The 19,211-nt window shown below is 35.6% G+C and overlaps 1 protein-coding gene across 3 annotated transcripts in view; it reads left to right on the forward strand.

Annotated features, from left to right (window-relative positions):
- The window catches only part of LOC149797466 (protocadherin Fat 1-like), a 299,704-nt gene that overhangs the window by 271,625 nt on the left and 8,868 nt on the right, over nt 1-19,211 (forward strand). For 2 of the 3 annotated variants that reach the window (XM_089962274.1, XM_089962275.1), the window contains 7 exons: nt 329-734; nt 1,397-1,546; nt 2,852-3,028; nt 3,963-4,163; nt 8,010-8,534; nt 9,400-9,534; nt 13,530-13,553. In XM_089962274.1, coding sequence (XP_089818400.1) covers nt 329-734; nt 1,397-1,546; nt 2,852-3,028; nt 3,963-4,163; nt 8,010-8,534; nt 9,400-9,534; nt 13,530-13,553 — 1,618 coding nt within the window. The remainder of the gene's footprint in view (nt 1-328; nt 735-1,396; nt 1,547-2,851; nt 3,029-3,962; nt 4,164-8,009; nt 8,535-9,399; nt 9,535-13,529; nt 13,554-19,211) is intronic. The other variant, XM_089962276.1, reaches the window with a different exon arrangement.

Genomic DNA, 19,211 nt, shown 5'->3' on the forward strand with positions numbered 1-19,211 from the left:
GAATTTCAGTCATTTATAGTTGTATGTTTATGTTCTTAATGACTGCAGAAGAAAAAATTAGCCAAAAGCATATTTTTGTTCCTTAATTATGTTCTTCATTGAATGGATGATGTGTCCAAAATACTGAAGAATCGGCACAAAAAAAAACACTTAGAAAAGCAATTTTTTCTTCTTCATTAAAATGAATAAATTATCAGGTTCTTGCTAAATCCATCTTCAGTTATGTATTGGTAAAATGTTATTTTTTTGGTGTACATTTTTAGCCACATCTTCTTTCTTGAAGATTTATGCCAAGTATTGAATATTTTGAATTTCCTTTTTTCGTTAGCTTGTTCATGGACGAATTCAGTATAGATTTGACTGTGGAAGTGGAGAGGGATTGGTCATAGTACCTTACATTGTCAGTGACGGAGAATGGCACACAATCATTGTGGAGAGACATGGCAAACAGGCTGAGATATTTCTTGATGGAAAATATTCATCCATCACGACCGCACCAGGAAGCAATAAAAACCTTGATTTGAATACGAAAGATGTTTACTTTGGAGCAGAGGTCGATGTATACCAAAATGGGTATCGTGACATCCGGAAAGGTTTTGAAGGGTGTATGGAGAATATACGCATCTACAACATTCGCTTGCCAGTATCAGGAAGTAATGCAGCTGCTTTAGAGCAGGAGTTTGCAAGAATTGAGTTCCAGTGCAAGGATGATGAGTACCCAATCCATGGCAACAGTATGTTTCATATCAGTTTAATGTCTTTGCCAGATTAGGCATAGATCTCAAATTTTCTACTTGTCGAGAATATAAAATTTCAGGAAGTTATGCAATAATCTGGATTTTACCTTCATGATTTGTCTAAAATTCTGGCAGGTGATAAAAATTGTACAAATTTTGATGTCTTCAGCTGTGTTCACCCAGTTTCACCAAATTTTTTCTTCTTTTTTTTTATTAGATATATTCCAGTATTTGAGTACTTTTGTCTCTCATTTAATGAGTGCTTAGAGAAATCAGAATAATTAATCCAGTGAGAAACCTCTTCATAGATTTAGATTCAGATTTGAAATAAAAATTAAAATGTGATGGAGAAAGGTCTTGTAGGATCTGTCTTGACAGCAAATGATGAGTGAGTTAGGATATTCCAGTCTAAGGTAATCTTAAGATACACTTGACAGCAAATGATAAGTGAGTTAGGATATTGCAGTCTAAGGTAATCTTAAGATACACTTGACAGCAAATGATGAGTGAGTTAGGATATTGCAGTCTAAGGTAATCTTACGATACACCGCATTTAGGTAAGTCATACAAAGCAATGCAAAGATTTACAGTTTGTAAATCATATATCCCTAAAATTATATGCTGAAGAGTTCAAGTTTCCTGTCTTTATTTCTCTTTAGATGTGTGCAGTAGTTTTCCGTGTATGAATAATGGCAAGTGTGAGAACACAGGCTTGAATTCGTACATCTGCAAGTGTTTGGATCGCTACCGTGGGGCCAAGTGTGAGATCGATACAGATCCTTGTCTAGAAAGTCCATGCTTTAATAATGGTAAGTCAGGCCTGAAAAAATGAATAATGAAATGTAGGTATCACTTTCTTGTGGCATTTGGATTGGGTCATCATTATCATGCAGCAAGTTGAAATCCCCCCTTTTTTTTTATAAATGGGTTAACAGAACGCAGTCAGGATGTCATATTCTGTAATACCATTGTTTTAACTGTAATACTTACCTGTAAGTCATGTTTTTTTCTTCTTCAAAATTTACATTTCATTTCATGACACTTTTTTTGTGAGTAATTGATATAGTGATCACTTTGGCTTCTGAGCATGTCTGTATGTCCCTCTTTATGTCTGTCCACACACTAGATTTAACTTCTGTGTCAGATAAGTGTTGTAGATTTTTACTTTGTTACATAAAGATGGGCTAAACATAAAGGTGGTCTCCTGTTTACATGATTATGGCGTTAGTTTTTTAAATAACTGCAATGGAATGCCTTTGCATATTTTTCATATGTTCATAACCATGGCAAGATGAGACACATTTAAATATAGTAATACATCATGCATGCACATAACAAAAGTATAAGATTATTATTATAATATCCACTTTTGTACATGAATCTGTCTGTGACAAGAGTAATCACTCTGGATTATAAAAAATCAGATGTTTCTCATTGTTTAATTTCATAGAACATATAATTGAATGCACCTTGTACTGCTTTGAAATGTTTGGCTGAAGCAAACTTTATTCTGTCCAGTGGCATTATGTGACATAGACCTGACTTTTTAGAAAATTTTGAATAAATTCCAAAACAATTCATCACATAGAACAAAAAGCAGGAAGCAATCGAGTTTTATGTTTTCACATACCTCTGCAGCTAAAGAATGCTTCCATAAAGTGGACAGCTTTCTGACAAGCCTCACCTGCATTATGATGATATAGAGGAAAAACTATGGATGTGATATTATCCACAGTCGGGGAACTTGGGAATACTGTGGTCATGGCAGTGCCTTGTGTGTTTTAGCAAGTGAACACAAGAAACTATTATGAAAATACCAAGGCTGAAGTCATACACCATAGGTAACACTGTGGCAACAAGACCCATCATCATAAATATCACATAAGGGTATTTTATTGCCCACAACTGCACTACAATTTTATTCAAGGATAAAATAGGAATTTCTTTTTGTCTTGGGTCAGTTTTAATTATAAAAAGTTTACATTGTAGTTTGTTCTCAAGTCATGATACCTGTGTGACATAAACTATACTTTTAGGGCATTTGCTCCTTTCATTTAATGTCTAATCTTCATAATAGATTAACTGTTGTAGAATGTATATATTTTTGCCTTCAGGTATATGCACAAACATCAAGGGTATTCCCAATGAGTATCACTGCACATGTTCAAAGAAGCATATGGGCCGGAGGTGTGAGTATGGAGAGTTTTGTATTCCCAACCCCTGCATTCATGGAGGAAGTTGCATTGAGGGGCCATCTTCATACATTTGCATGTGCAGACCAGGTTATGGAGGTGAGGCATGGCCAGTTGAACTGTTATAAGAGCAGAGATCTCTGTTTTCTTATTACAACAGCATTCATTTAACACAGTTTTTCTTTCTTTGAACAAGTATTAATTTTAAACATTCTTCTAAAGTATAATCAAAATTGTATATCCCTATCTATCCATCCATCCATCCAACCATCTATTAACATTTACATGTCCAGTCCATAACAGTTGGGAAGATTTTCATCAAACTTAGCCCTTGTTTGTAGTTTGCTTTTGATGGTGTCACATACCCTAACCAAACCCCATGCCACAATTGAAGGGTCACAGAAAACCTAATGCTGTGTCTTGTATCTTTGTCACAACTTAAAAGCTACTGAAGATGATTTAATGAAACTTTAGCCACTGGCATGTCCTGTATAGACAGCATGTTACATACAATTGCCATGGCCCATGGCTCAAACTCAAGAGTACCACAAGGCAAATAGGTCATTTTAAGCAGCTAAATATCATGACTAGACAGTGTATCGCCTACCATAGACATGCCCACCCACCCACCCTCCTTAGGGGTCAAAGTCAAAAGATGATGCAAGTCATTGCTCTGTTTCCTTATCCTGGCTTTCGCCTTCACTTTCACTTTCTTACCACAGATATTTTGAATCAGCTTATCCAGCTCCATATATTATAGTAGGCGAGTAGCTAGGTCAAAGGTCAGGGTCATTAGTAGAGAAAAATCCGTGAAATGGGCATATAATGTGCTGTTTATTTATTTTGCAGTGAGAGTTACTTTGGTCTCAGACCTGAAAGCTGTGGCACATTTGAGTGTGGCTGCAATTTACAGTCTTACCAACAGGAGGTGGCTTACGTAACAAAAATTTCCAATGCTTTAATATAATTTTCTGGTCATGCACTTTAATTTAAAAAAAGACTTATTTCCTACTAAGATATCCTTTGTTGTCAGGTACAAGATGTGAACAGATGGTGACAACATGCAGAGACAATCCTTGTCAGAATGGTGGAGTCTGTCAGGTCACAATAGAGGGACTGTATTACTGTAACTGTACTGATGAGCATAGAGGTCACCACTGTGAGGATATCCGAATACCAGTCATTACATCTAATGTGGCAGGCATCAACCAGAGTGAAATCTATGTCATTGTAGGCAAGTATTGGATTTATTTGAATGCATACTTGCCAAGGATCACAAAATTGTTATCTCTTTCTACTGGAAAATATTTCCTGAAAATGAATGTTTTCAAAGGGGATAAGTTGTTTTCAAAAAAAGTCATTAAATTGTTATGTATATTTAATTTGTAATGTGCACATGACCTTGTTCTGTATTTGAGGGTAGAGGTCTACCAGACAGCTCTTGTGTTTGTTTTGCTAGTAACCTATAAATAGGTTGTTTACTTGGGTTTAAGCTCAAGACCAGACCTTCATTATGACCATAGGAGATTCTGCAAATGAATTTGTTTAAGGTTTTGCAGTAATTTCCATTAAGATGATGGAGTATTTTCAGGAATGGTTATTGCAACATAGGTCAAGTGGGGATGTATACAAGTTTGAGATAAACAGGATTATTGCTTCCTATCAGTCTTTTAGTTGTGTTCATTGTAATTTTAGCAGCTTCATCTTTTTAAATTATTCATTGAAATTACAAAGTGCTTATTGACTGTTTGAACTTAAGCACTATTTTGGGATTATTGTGAATTCACTCAAAAACACTCTGGATTATATACAGTAATACCTTGAACATTCGCGAGGTTAGGTTACAGAACCAGTCGCGGATCAGGAGGAATCGCGAATGTTTGGTACGAGTCACAAAAAATGCTAATATGTGCTTATTTCTAGGGTTTAAACCCTAAATATGACCCAAATCATGCTCCCAAAGCACTTTAATTTCATTTAAAAGTTAGCTTAATACATTACCCTTAAAAAGAGAAATAAATGGTTGATGTAAAAATAGAGTACAATATCGCCTAATGGGTATTTGCCACACTAGCGCATTTACAGTACGGTACACGTATACATGTACTAATATTACCCCTATACTAATTCACTGGCTGCCATTTTCTTTTGCACTCACAGTAAGGAAAAACCAAGTAACAAATGGGACTGTAAACTTAATGACTGACGTTTTCTTTGTCTTTGTCAGGAAGGTAAACTAGGTAAACTTCATGTGTCACAAAAGTCATATAACAAAGGTACAATTCAATAAAATAAAGAAAACATGTACGTAGAGGGTACCAATGAAAATTTCGCGAATCCGTGAATTCGCGAATCCAGAAACGTGAATGCATGAGGTATTACTGTAATTGTGATACAGCAAAACTGCACATCAGCACATTCAAGGCTTTAGTGGCACATCAGTACATTCCAGAGCTGGAATTCATTTGGAACACTCCATACTTTTGAATTTGTAAAGTTTGTTTTAACTTTGTATTCTGTGGAAATTAATTATTTGGTTAATTTTAAACATGATGGTTTTGCATTTTTTTTTTTTATTTTACGTACTATAAGACCATAGAGTCATAATAAATGTACCAGAAAACTGTCATTTTCAGTTCTGGATTTGGTGCAGCTTTAGTGTTAGTAATATCCTTCTCTGATTAACTGGTTATACTCAAACTAATTATTCAAAGCTATTTTAGTTCCACTGGTTATACAGACCTGCCAACTCTTACGATTTTACCGTAAGTCTTGCAAAAATTACCCATAAAATACTGACTTATGGCATACAAGCAAAAACTATGGAAAAATGGTCGTTGCAAAAAATCTGGATAATTGGTTCATCCGTGTTTGATTTTGATCCATTTTTCTTATTAGAATTAGTAAAATGAGTAAGAGAACCAGACTAACTAAACTGCAGCACCCCAGATGCTTTAAACTGCACCTGTTTGTTCATGCAAAGCCTCTGGATGATCAAACTGTTGATTATAGAATTTTTTAAAAATGGCATTCAGAAAGTGATGCATGTTTAAGACAAAAGGGAAAATAAGCTTCTAAAAAAGTGTTAATAATCAACACAGAGGAATAAAAAGAAGTATTCAGATTCTTGTGAATAAAAGCAGGAAAGGACACAATTATGTTTATTGGACATGAAAATGGTACCAATCTGATGTCCAACATAGCGGCCATGTCATACTTCTGTCAAATCTTGTTACTGCGATTTCGTTTGAAAGAAATGTTATATCAGCATAGTGTTTTCACCAGATGGCTACTGAGTTAAATTGTGCCAACTGGTCAACACAGTGGACATCTTGTAAATCTTTTTATTGTTACGCCGTCAGAAGGGTCACACCAACATTGGCTTTTTCACTAAAAAATTCCTTATGATGTTTTGTTTGGTGCAGGATGAAAATGGTGACATTTGTTATGCCCACTATAAGAGCTATCTTGAAAATCTTGTTAGTACTATTACACCAGAGTAGATGGCCAGCCATCTTTGATATTGGGTTTTCATATATTAAAAAATCTTGCGATATCTTGTTCATTCTAAAAGAAAATGGTGCCAGGCAGACATCTTGTACACCTGCTACAATGAACATATTTGAAACTCTTGTCGTAAATTCTCCCAAATGGATGGCTATATTGGTATTGGGTTTTGTACCAGAAGTTTTCCAATTGTGTCTAGTTTTTCCATAGTGAAAAGGTACTGATCTTACAGTCAGTATGGCTACCACAACGGCTAATTTGAACATCTTATCACTCGAGTGTCAGAAATGGTTTCAGCACTCCACAATTAAAGAAAAGAAATGCTCTTATCTTGAATTCTTGGAAATCGTTCTCTCCCAGGGAAGCATAAGTCTTTTTGAGTTACTTGTTTCATTCAGAAACTACTGTAGATTTGTACCCAGCAACAGTATTGTATTCCATTCTGTTGTCTTTCTCATTAATCAATAATGTGCTGATTTACCTGCTTCAAAATATGTATCACCTAATTGATGGCCATTTTCGGTAAAGTCAGATGAAGTTCTGCTTGATGAGTCTTAGAATGTGATAATAAAACTTAGATGCATTATCTGTTTTTCTTATTTCTGGCCTAGGCTTTACAAAGTTTGATATTGATATTATGTGCTGACACACCATAGTTAAAAACCATGTTATGTCTGTAGTACAGACCCAGGTCTAGTTGTTCATTGATAAGGTTTTTATTAAGTAGCTGAGTGGTCTAAAGTGCTCTCCATTACGGATCACTGCCATCTCACCTCTTTCTGCATGGGTTCAAGTCTCGGATTCGGCCAATGTGGGTATGTGAGGAAGCTTGATAGTAGCTTCTCGTGGGTCAGTGGTTCTTTCCGGGTTCTTCCTCCACCATTAATACTGGCCATCATGTATAGCCTATCTTGTGCTGAAAAATGGCGTTAAACCCTATAACAACAACAACAATACCCCTTTTTGATTGTGCTTTGTGACTATAGAGTGTTTAAACAATTGGGAAAACATAATGATCAAACAAGCTTAGTCAGCAAAACCTGTTAATTATCGGACAAAGAATGTGTCAGCTAGATCTATTCATCTTTGAATTGAGCTTAGTTGGCAATACATTTATTGATTGACAGAGAAGCAATCTGTAAACTAGACCATTTAATTTTACTTCATTAAGTTGTTTGAAAATTCAGTGGATAAACAGATCAAAGGCAATTTGATATAATGGTGTTTGGGATATCCTAAGACTGATTTCTGATTGGTCAGAGTATGTGCTGGCTAAAACGTTTGATCTGCTGGACATGTGAAGCAAATACATACATAAATTGATTAAAAAATCTGAGATGTATCAAAGTGTTATATTGTGCATGGAATCTTATTTTTGAACAATATATATTGATCTTCTAGAACAGCAAATTGATGATATTTTCAGTTTAATTTTTAATTTAATTTTGCAACAGTTTTAGAATCTTTAAGTAGCTCAAAGAAAATGGATTGAGATGGACAAAGTGTCATTTCCTCTTAAGGGCTCAGTATTGTGTTTTTTAAAGCAATATTTACTGTTATATATCTCTTGCAGGAGTGATTGGTGGGATGCTTCTTGTTGTGATCATATTTGTCTTGGTCCGATACATAAGAATAAGAAGGCGGGAAAAGCAACGCCGCAGGAATGTCAGTGCTGGGGCAACAAACACTGAAACAGAAGTTTTTCTGCACAGTCTGAAGAGTGACAGCAATGGATTTGGATCAGACAAGTTCATCGCCAAAAAGCCAAATCGTAAAAATCCACCCAGTCCACAACCACCACCAGTGCCTAATCGACCAGCCTCGTACACACCAAGCACACACGATTCTTTAAATACCTTAAACAACTTTGATTCTGTCAGGAATTATGGCAGTGCAGCAGAGGACTTGGAAAATTGTCACAACATTCCATATAATCTTGATTTCTTACAGACATTTAGTGCCCCTCCACCTCGGAGTGTGGCTAGTATAGCACCATCATTGCCGCCACCACCACCGTCAAACTCAGTATCTGACTCTGATTCCGTTCAGAAGGCACCTTGGATACTGGACTGCCAAAATATACTGCAGCATTATGCAGGTGAGTAATAATACACTGCAGGGAGTAATAATATCCTGAAACATTGTGATTTGTGGATCCATTACATTGATGAATATTGTTTTTCATCATTTTGCAAAATATGACATTTATGTTGGTACCACAGTTACATAAAAGTCAAGTCAAACTGCAAAAGACATGGACCCTGGTCTGATGCCACATGATACACTGGCAAATTTAGTTTTTATGTTGTTTGTTGCGCTGATTACTCCTTACAAATTGCAAAGACACAGATCTGCCAGTGCATTATGTGCAGACAGATCTGGATCTGTGCAGTTTGTAGTTGGACTTGTAAGCAGTACATATGGTTCCAACGATTTTGAATGCCTCTGATAAAGGAATGTCTTTTTTCACAGGTGGATTATTTTAAGTGGGTCATGAAATTTGTAGCAGCCATGAAATAAACAAAATTGGTACCCCATAATTAAAAGTGAATCCACAGTATAGTTTGTTTTTTAAAATAATCCATAGAAGCAGCACTTAAAACTTGACACAATTATGAAAACTGTAACAACCAGGCTTAACAATGGCATGTAACTTTGCATCTCGTGGACTTTGTATTAATAAATTTTATGTGCACTAAATGTCAATCATTTTGTCAGCAATTCTATATAATTAACCTGGTAAACATACAAGTCATCTTTGTACAAGAGTCTCAAAAAAGAGTGAGAACTTAAAAACTTCATGCATTGCACTTAGAAAAGAGTGTGAATTGTGAACTTCATGCTTTACACAGTCAAAATGGGTGACAGTTTTGAAATTCATGATTTTGACTTGGTCGTTTTAGCTCGCTCAGAGAATTTCAACATAATTGTGTTGATGACATTAGCTTTGATATGTAATACAGATAAGCATGCAGACAAGCTTGCCAAATCCATGCCGGTGGGAACAGTCGTACCAATGTCAAGATACCAAGGTCAGGGTCAAGATACTACCTCATTTAGCAGTCTTCCCATTTCTGATACAGAGGATGATCTACCTGGTTAGTATAGAATGAAAAATCATTAATGCTTTATGTTGGATTAATTTTCATAATGTACATATATCTTTTATATATATAACTGTCTCCATGGTATGATGAAGTCAAAATATTAATGATGCTATTTAACTGTCACCAAGGAAATTAGAACATATTTTATGCTATTTAACTGTCGCTATGACATAATGAAATCAAAATGATAATGGCACTATTTAACTGTCACCAAGGAAATTAGAACATATTTTATGCTATTTAACTGTCGCTATGACATAATGAAATCAAAAAGGATAATGGCAGTATTTAACTGTCACCGTGGATATTAGAACATTTTTAATGCTATTTAACTGTCACTGTGGTATAATGAAATCAAAATGATAATGGCGCTATTTAACTGTCACCGTGGATATTAGAACATTTTTAATGCTATTTAACTGTCACTATGACATAATGAAATCAAAATGATAATGGTGCTATTTAACTGTCACCGTGGATATTAGAACATTTTTAATGCTATTTAACTGTCACAGTGGTATAATGAAATCAAAATGATAATGGCGCTATTTAACTGTCACCGTGGATATTAGAATATTTTTAATGCTATTTAACTGTCGCTGTGGTATAGTGAAATCAAAATGATAATGGCAGTATTTAACTGTCACCGTGGATATTAGAACATTTTTAATGCTATTTAACTGTCACTGTGGTATAGTGAAATCAGAATATTAATGATAGTACTTAACATTTCAAACGACAATCATAAATATATAATGCATGCTTTTTATAATGCAGTAATGTTTGCTTTGAAGAACAAAACTTTTCAGTTTGCATTATATTGAAAGTTAGATTGAATAGAGGTATCTTGGTTACAGGTTTCTTTTGGTACCAAACAAAACTAAATCTCACCAATACATTCTTGATAATTGGATCTTGTATATAGATGACAGATGAATATAACTGAAAACTAACAAAATACCTTGTCATAAGATCATGTTTGTGAAAAATTCTTGTATGAAATTTAACCATGTACATCAGGTTTTTACTTGTATATCATCAGATAAGCTGTCAGGTTTTTACATGTACATCATCAGATAAGCTGTCAGGTTTTTACATGTACATCATCAGATAAGCTGTCACATTTTTACATGTACATCATCAGATAAGCTGTCAGGTTTATACATGTACATCATCAGATAAGCTGTCATGTTTTTACCTATAGATTGTCAGTTTCTGTTTTCAGATATAATGTAACATAGACTTTAATCTTTTCAAGCTGCACTTTATGGAGGAGGCTTGTAGTATTATTGTATTAGCTATGTCCATCTGTCCAGTCACATAATATTAGCCATGTCCATCTGTCCAGTCACATAATGTCAGGTCCATCACAAATCACATTTCCTTGAAACATTTTTAAAGGTGTTTGTGAATTGAAATCAGATTTAATATGAAGCTTTACATTGAAAAGACCAAGATGTATTTTGATTTTCCTTTCCAGCAAAATGTTATGAAGTTAAAAACCCTGTCTGACTTGGAACATTTGCTGTTAATTTATGTTTCTTTGAAGTAATCTTTGAAGAACCTTTACATTACACCTCTCCCTTGATAAATCATGCACAGCGAGGGTCCAAAAACATAGACCGCACTATAAGCAAGGGCGTGAGTAACCATGGGACCTTAAAAATAAGAGATGCCATCCCCACTAGGTATTCCAGTAAACTGCAGGGGCTGGGGGTGGGAACTGGTCTGTTTAATAACTGAATCCTCGTTTTATAATCACATCAAGAATAATTTCCAATGCTTTTCTAACGATGTTGTTCATTATTCTGTATAAATTACATTTATTTTGAAGATGTCCAACATCAGAAAGATCGTTAACATTATTCCAACTGGTTTCAACAACCATCACATGTAGGTGAAAACATTTGTTTATTACATCACTGCTTTTTGTTTTGATTCGTTTCCCTACAATGTTCTTTAATGTTATCTTTGAAGCAAAGCTCTTTATTTGACAAAGTATTCATTTGGCTTGGTTGCCTTGCTATCTTTGATCATATTTACAATTTAATAGGTTAATTTAAGTTAGTTTAGTTATATTACTTATACAGTAGGGGCCCTGAGTGGCCGAGTGGTCTAAAGTGCTCACTGTTACAGATCACTGCCATCTTACCTCTATCTCTATGGGTTCAAGTTTTGGATTTGGCCAATGTGGCTATGTGAGAAAGCTTGCCAGTAGCTTCTTGTGGGTGGGTGGTTCATTCTGGGGTTTTTCCTGGGTTGTTCCTCCACCATTTATACTGGCTGCCAAGTATACCTATCTTGTGCTGAAAAATGGCATTAAACCCAACAACAACATAAACTTTAACCTTTATAAGAGTGTTCCAGTGATCAGCTGAAATGAGTTCACCTGGCATATAATCATCAGGGCCACTGGATCTTAAGCATGTAATTAATTAATTAATTAATTCATGCCTTGTAACTTTTCTTTTATTCCACCTCCTTTATTTGATGCAAGTTCAGTGCAACAATACAACAAAATACTTGTGCAAGTCAGATATCAAAACATGGTCAGCATTTAATTAGGTTCTCAGAGAAATCTTCCTGGACATAGCAGTTATGGCAGATTGACAGATTTTACATTTAGATATAAGATGACACATTGCATTTATGATGATTACACTTAAAAGGAAATAAAAGACAAACCTAAAGCACAAATTGCTCATGATAAAAAAGTTTTTTAATTGGAATTTATTTATTAGGGTATTGCTTTCACTAGTGAATAGTGTTATATATGGTGCAATAAGAATGTCGTTTGGAAAGAAAATGTAACAGATAATATGACTTCATATGAAAAGTTGATAATTTCATAATGTTGGTTGGGGCCCCGAGTGGCCGAGTGTTCTAAAGCGCTCTTCGTTACGGATCACTGCCATCTCACCTCTGCGTGGGTTCGAGTCTCGGATTCAGCCAATGTGGGTATGTGGGAAAGCTTGTCAGTAGCTTCTCGTGGGTCGGTGGTTCTTTCCGGGGTTTTCCCGGGTTCTTCCTCCACCATTAATACTGGCCGTCATGTATAGCCTATCGTGTGCTGAAAAATGGTGTTAAACCCTAGAACAACAACAACAAAAAAATCATAATGTTGATTAAAATATTTCCAGGTCCTATCTACTGTTTTCAATGATAAAACAGTCATTTATCAAAGTTTCAGTTACCAATTTTGATCACAATTTTTATAAAGTGCAATCAGTAGGGATCAATTTTTTTGTAGTTTCTGGTTTTAATAAAATGGGATCCATACTTGAACCTGCATTATAAGTGGGTTGACAAGTTATAAGGGCACAGGTTGTCGAGGGAGTGATGTATGAAGACCTAGTTCAGCACTGATTTTCACTATTTTCAAACATTTTATGAAGTTATGGCCTTTTTTGTTTTTGACTTGGGACTTTGCCCCATTTATTAGTTTATGCTTACCAACTTAAAATGTTAAAATGTGTTGGTACAAGGCATTATATTAATATTTGGCCACATTTATTAGTTTATGCTTACCAACTTTGAAGGACTTTACATGTTAAAATGTGTTGGCACAAGGCATTATATTTAGATTTACCCTTCCTAAATTTCCTTTCATGGGAAATCAGAAGACCACTTTGCATAACTCCTTATTAGGATGGTTTGCTATTTATCAAAAAAGATAGAGGTAAAAAGACATGTCTTTGTAGATTTCATCATTTTTTCCTTCTGTTAATTTTTGATTTAGTGGGATTTGACTATAGAAGGAGGTTACATTGTATGCACTGTCCTTGTGTCACTATAATGACCCCATCCTAAAGGACAGCGAATTACTTTTCATCCATTTTTGTTTCATGAACATCATTAAGTCCATTTTAACCCCATAATTCATAGGAAGTTAATTTTGTACAAATCAATAGAACAAATTCAAGCAGTGCTCAACTTTACGCACACTTGTCATGTAAATTGAATAATTTTTTGATGTTTTCTCACAGCTAATAAAAGAAGAAAGAAAAAAGGTGACCATAGCAACCTGCATGTGATCAGTATTTTATCTTATATCCTATGTATACATTATATAGCATATTTATTTAAATCAGATTGCTGTGTTATTATTATTGCGCATGCGATATTTTCAGTTGTACCTTGTTTTAGCAGATTCGCCTTTATTTCTTTTAGTTTCCCTTTAGTGCACGGGTAACATTTACTTGCTTTGTTGTCCAGATTCTTGTAATGAATTGGCTTTTGGAAGTCTGCATATTTTTGCAAGTAATTTATAATTTTGAATCTTCAGTGCAAAGTTGTTACAGACTTAAACTTTGAAGAAATAAGCGGCTAGTAATGTTCACAGTTTGGTTGTTTTAACTTGGAACTGTCTACTCTTGTTCATATAATAAAGTCTGTCGCATTAAAGAGGAATGTATTTGTGTTGCTGTTTCATAAATCACAGATCACCAAACACATGCTTATTAAACTCCATTGGATTGAACAGAATCACAGATAAATAGATTTTTTAACAAAAAAGACCTTATAAAATAATGTTATATGAATGCAATTACACTATTCAGACATGCAAGAGTATGATTTCTTCTCATCGTTTTTAGATTACCATAAGTTTTATGTTATGTGTCCTGATCACAGGGCATGACATGACAACTCATTTTCATGTTAATTTCATCACAGCGCATGACATGGCAACTTGCCCAGTTGAATGTTAGTTTCATCACAGAGCATAGCATGGCACCTCACCCAGTTTCATGTTAGTTTCATCACAGAGCATAACATGGCAACTCACCCAGTTTCATGTTAGTTTCATCACAGAGCGTAGCATGGCACCTCACCCATTTTCATGTTAGTTTCATCACAGAGCATAACATGGCAACTCACCCAGTTTCATGTTAGTTTTATCACAGGGCATAACATGGCAACTCACCCAGTTTCATGTTAGTTTTATCACAGGGCATGACATGGCAACTCACTCAGTTGAATGTTAGTTTCATTACAGGGCATGACATGGCAACTCACCCAGTTGAATGTTAGTTTCATTACAGAGCATGGCATGGCAACTCACCCATTTTCATGTTAATTTCATCACAGCGCATGACATGGCAACTTGCCCAGTTGAATGTTAGTTTCATCACAGAGCATAGCATGGCACCTCACCCAGTTTCATGTTAGTTTTATCACAGACCATAGCATGGCAACTCACCCAGTTTCATGTTAGTTTCATCACAGGGCATGACATGGCAACTCACCCAGTTTCATGTTAGTTTCATCACAGGGCATGACATGGCAACTTGCCCATTTTCATGTTAATTTCATCACAGCACATGACATGGCAACTTGCCCAGTTGAATGTTAGTTTCATCACAGAGCATAGCATGGCACCTCACCCAGTTTCATGTTAGTTTCATCACAGGGCATGACATGGCAACTCACCCAGTTTCGTGTTAGTTTCATCACAGTGCACTACATGGCAACTCACCCAGATTCATGCTGGTTTCATCACAGGGCATGACATGGCAACTCACCCAGTTTCATGTTAGTTTGATCACAGGGCATGACATGGCAACTCACCCATTTCATGTTAGTTTCATCACAGAGCATAACATGGCAACTCATCCAGTTTCATGTTAGTTTCATCACAGGGCATGACATGGCAACTCACCCAGTTTCGTGTTAGTTTGATCACAGGGCATGACATGGCAATTCACCCAGTTTCCTGTTAGTTTCATCACAGGGCATGACATGGCAACTCAACCATTTTCATGTTAGTTTCATCACAGAGCATAGCATGGCACCTCACCCAGTTTCATGTTAGTTTCATCACAGGGCATGACATGGCAACTCACCCAGTTTCGTGTTAGTTTCATCACAGTGCACTACATGGCAACTCACCCAGATTCATGTTAGTTTGATCACAGGGCATGACATGGCAACTCACCCAGTTTCATGTTAGTTTGATCACAGGGCATGACATGGCAACTCACCCATTTCATGTTAGTTTCATCACAGAGCATAACATGGCAACTCATCCAGTTTCATGTTAGTTTGATCACAGGGCATGACATGGCAACTCACCCAGTTTCGTGTTAGTTTGATCACAGGGCATGACATGGCAATTCACCCAGTTTCATGTTAGTTTCATCACAGGGCATGACATGGCAACTCACCCATTTTCATGTTAGTTTCATCACAGAGCATAACATGGCAACTCACCCAGTTTCATGTTAGTTTGATCACAGGGCATGACATGGCAACTCACCCAGTTTCATGTTAGTTTGATCACAGGGCATGACACGGCAACTCACCTAGTTTCATGTTAGTTTGATCACAGGGCATTACATGCAACTCACCCAGTTTCGTGTTTGATCACGGGACATGACATGGCAATTCACCCAGTTTCATGTTAGTTTGATTAAAGGGCACTACATGGCAACTCACCCAGTTTTTTATGTTATTCTGATCACAGGGCATAACATGGCAGCTGGATCAATTTTCATGTTGTCTGATCAAAGGCATAATGTAGCAGCTGGGTCAATTTTCATGTTGACTTATCAATGGACATAACATGGCAACTGGGTCAATTTTCATGTTGTCTGATGAGAGAGCATAACATGGCAGCTGGGTCAATTTTCATGTCTGATCACTGGGCATAACTTAGCAGCTGGATCAATTTTCATATTGGTTGTATGATAACAGGGCACAGCATAGCAACTCAGTCAGTTTTTGTGTTAGGTGTCCTGATCTTAAGTTAGTTGATCATAGATTAATCAATGAATAACAGATCAATTTAAGCACTTTTTAGCAAAATGAAGATCTCAGTTTTGAAACTTTAGACTATCAAACTTTTATTTTTGAATAAGGAAAGAACCATGTCATAATATTTCAGAGTATAAAACTGATAGTAAACAAGGGTCAAATTAATCTGCACAGACTACACGTGGTTGTGTGGCAAGTGATGGGTATCAATAATTCAAGTCGTAAATAGTTTGAAAGCTATTTCAAGAAGAAAGGTTTGTGACTGTTCATTGGTGATCAAATCCTGAATTTTGTGTCTGTTTGCACTTAGTTGTGCATTCCAATTGGAAACCTTGGGAGGCACAATTGGTTTGCCATCTCCTGCTTGTGCACTACAAAAGAGGAGTTGGTTTAAAAGAAAACTATTCAAATTTCTAAATGTGGACTCAATTGCAGATGAAGCTTTACCAATAAATGTTGGTTGTCTTAGACCAATATCTTGACACATTCTTTTAGTTTTAAGATGTGGAACATAGATCTTATGGAATGAACTGTTGTCTGTCATCTGACATCTGGTCTTGATCCTCCCATTAACAGAAGTTTGTTATTGCTACTCCCATTGAAATACTAGAATTGCCATGAAACTTTGTACATGCATTTATCTCGTGGTGTATTTGGGCTTAAATGAAAGCGTTGAAGCTTGGACAAACAGTATGGCACTAAAGCAAGCCATCTTGAAAATGTTATCACTACTTCTGCTAAATGGAATGTCTCATTCACATTGGGTTTTCACCAGAAGACTTCCATACAATGTCTAGTTGGTCTGAAAGGAAAAGGGTGCCAATCTGGTGTCCAATGTGGTCACTACCCTGGTTATCTTAAAAATTTTTGTTATTTCTACTTCACCTAAATGAATGGTCGTATCAGCTTGGAGATTTCATTAAAAAAAATTCTTTTGATATTGGTCCTAAAATGAAAATGGTGCTGCTGATACATCCAACTCACAGAAAGACTTGAAAATCTTGTCACTACTGAATGACTGGCCTTATCATCATTTGGTTTTCTCTGAGAGACTTCTTATGATGTCTGGTTGGTTGTAAATGCTGATCTGACCTCCATAATGGCACAAAAAATGGCCATCATGAAAAGTCTTATGGCTACTTCTCTTAGATGTTTATTTATACTCTTAGACCATTGGTCATACTCTAGATGGTTAGTCATACTCTTAGATGTTTGGTCATATTCTAGGTGGTTAGTCATACTCTTAGATGTTTGGTCATACTCTAGATGGTTAGTCATACTCTTAGATGTTTGGTCATACTCTTAGACTTCTTATGATATCTCATTTGGTCCTAAATGGAAATGGTGCCAGTCAGATATCCAATATGGCCACCATTTTGAAGATATTATTATTTCCTCAAAACAAGAAGTCATATCAACATGGGGTTTCTGCCTAAAGACTTATTATGATGTCTTGTTGGTTCTAAATGAGAACGGTACCAATGTGACATCCATTGTGCCCACTACAGCAGTTGATTTGAAAATCTTTTTTAAAACGGAAGAAAATAGTTTCAACACTCGGCAGCTAGAAAAATTATTCTTTCCTTGAATTCCTGGAAATTCTTTTTGGTGAGTAGAGCATTAGACCCATTAACACACTCCTGTTTTGTAAGGAATTAATCAAAACCATTTGTGAAGAAAATGACTTCAAGTTTTTGTTGTCTTTATGTCATCTGTGCATCTAGGCCTAGGAATAATATTTACAGATGTTATTCAGTGCCTTCTGCCATTCCCTGTAGATAAAGGAATTCTTCTTACAATACTAGAACAGGCATCATTCATGTCTTTCTGTACATTTCACTTAGATATATTTTAGAGATTTCTTTTATTGCATCTTCAAGTCATCTTTATATGTTGTTTTTGTGGTATGTGTAATCTTCATTTCTCTTTGTGTCATCTCTCATATGTGCAGTTTCCTTATGTTGCTGTTAGCTAGAATGTTATCTAAGATTGGGAATGAGTTTAAAAATGAGACTTCTCATTAATGCATGTTATCTGAAATTGAAGGAATCTTTGAAAATTCTCAGTCTTTAAATTTGATTACTCTGATGTTTGGTCAGTTCCTGTTGAACTGGTCAGCAAAAAGAGTGAATATTTTCCCTAAGAAAAGCTAACCTACAACAAGCTTCATAAAGAAAAATAAACATAACATAGTGTTGCCTACAATATGTGTATACTATAATACCATACATTGTATATTTACTGCTTCAGTTACACTTGCAGCACCAGCAATAACAATAATTTTATTAGTTATATTAGAATTGCTTCTGTTGGTATATATCAGTAAACAATTAACCATAACTAATACATATTTGATAATATATTATTATTCAGTGCAACAAAGCTTACATATTAATAAATATGGGTTGTTTTTGCTTATTTGTCTTGGCAGTTTTTATTGATATTATTGGTATACGGTCAGGGTCACTGACCTACTAATCTTTGCAATAATATCATCAAGTGTAATTACATTTTCGTATAGTCTGCATCACCTTTACTAAAATGCTACTCCAGCAGAGTTCTTAATTGATTACTTCATTTACCTTAAACTTTCTTACCAGCTGTGGTAGTTTATTAGCTAAGGTATTGGATTTGTGTCCATAAAGTTGCAGGTTCAATTCCACCATCAATTCATTGCAGTTGGCTTCTTTGGGCAAAGCACTTTACTTACATCACCACTTTATAATCTTCATAGTTTTTGATGTGCTACAAACATCAGTAAGCCTAACAACATTCACAGAGATATTTTGATTTGTCTTTTGTGAAAAGATTATTGAAATTATTTTACACTGATGAACATTCTGTTAATATAATCTCGTTTCAGCAACATAATCTCTTAACCCCATGAGTATTAATCTAAGTCCTAATAGCACACA

Source organism: Sinohyriopsis cumingii, chromosome 6, assembly GCF_028554795.1.
Source record: "Sinohyriopsis cumingii isolate HCF-2022 chromosome 6, ASM2855479v2, whole genome shotgun sequence".
In the NCBI taxonomy this organism is placed as follows: domain Eukaryota; kingdom Metazoa; phylum Mollusca; class Bivalvia; order Unionida; family Unionidae; genus Sinohyriopsis; species Sinohyriopsis cumingii.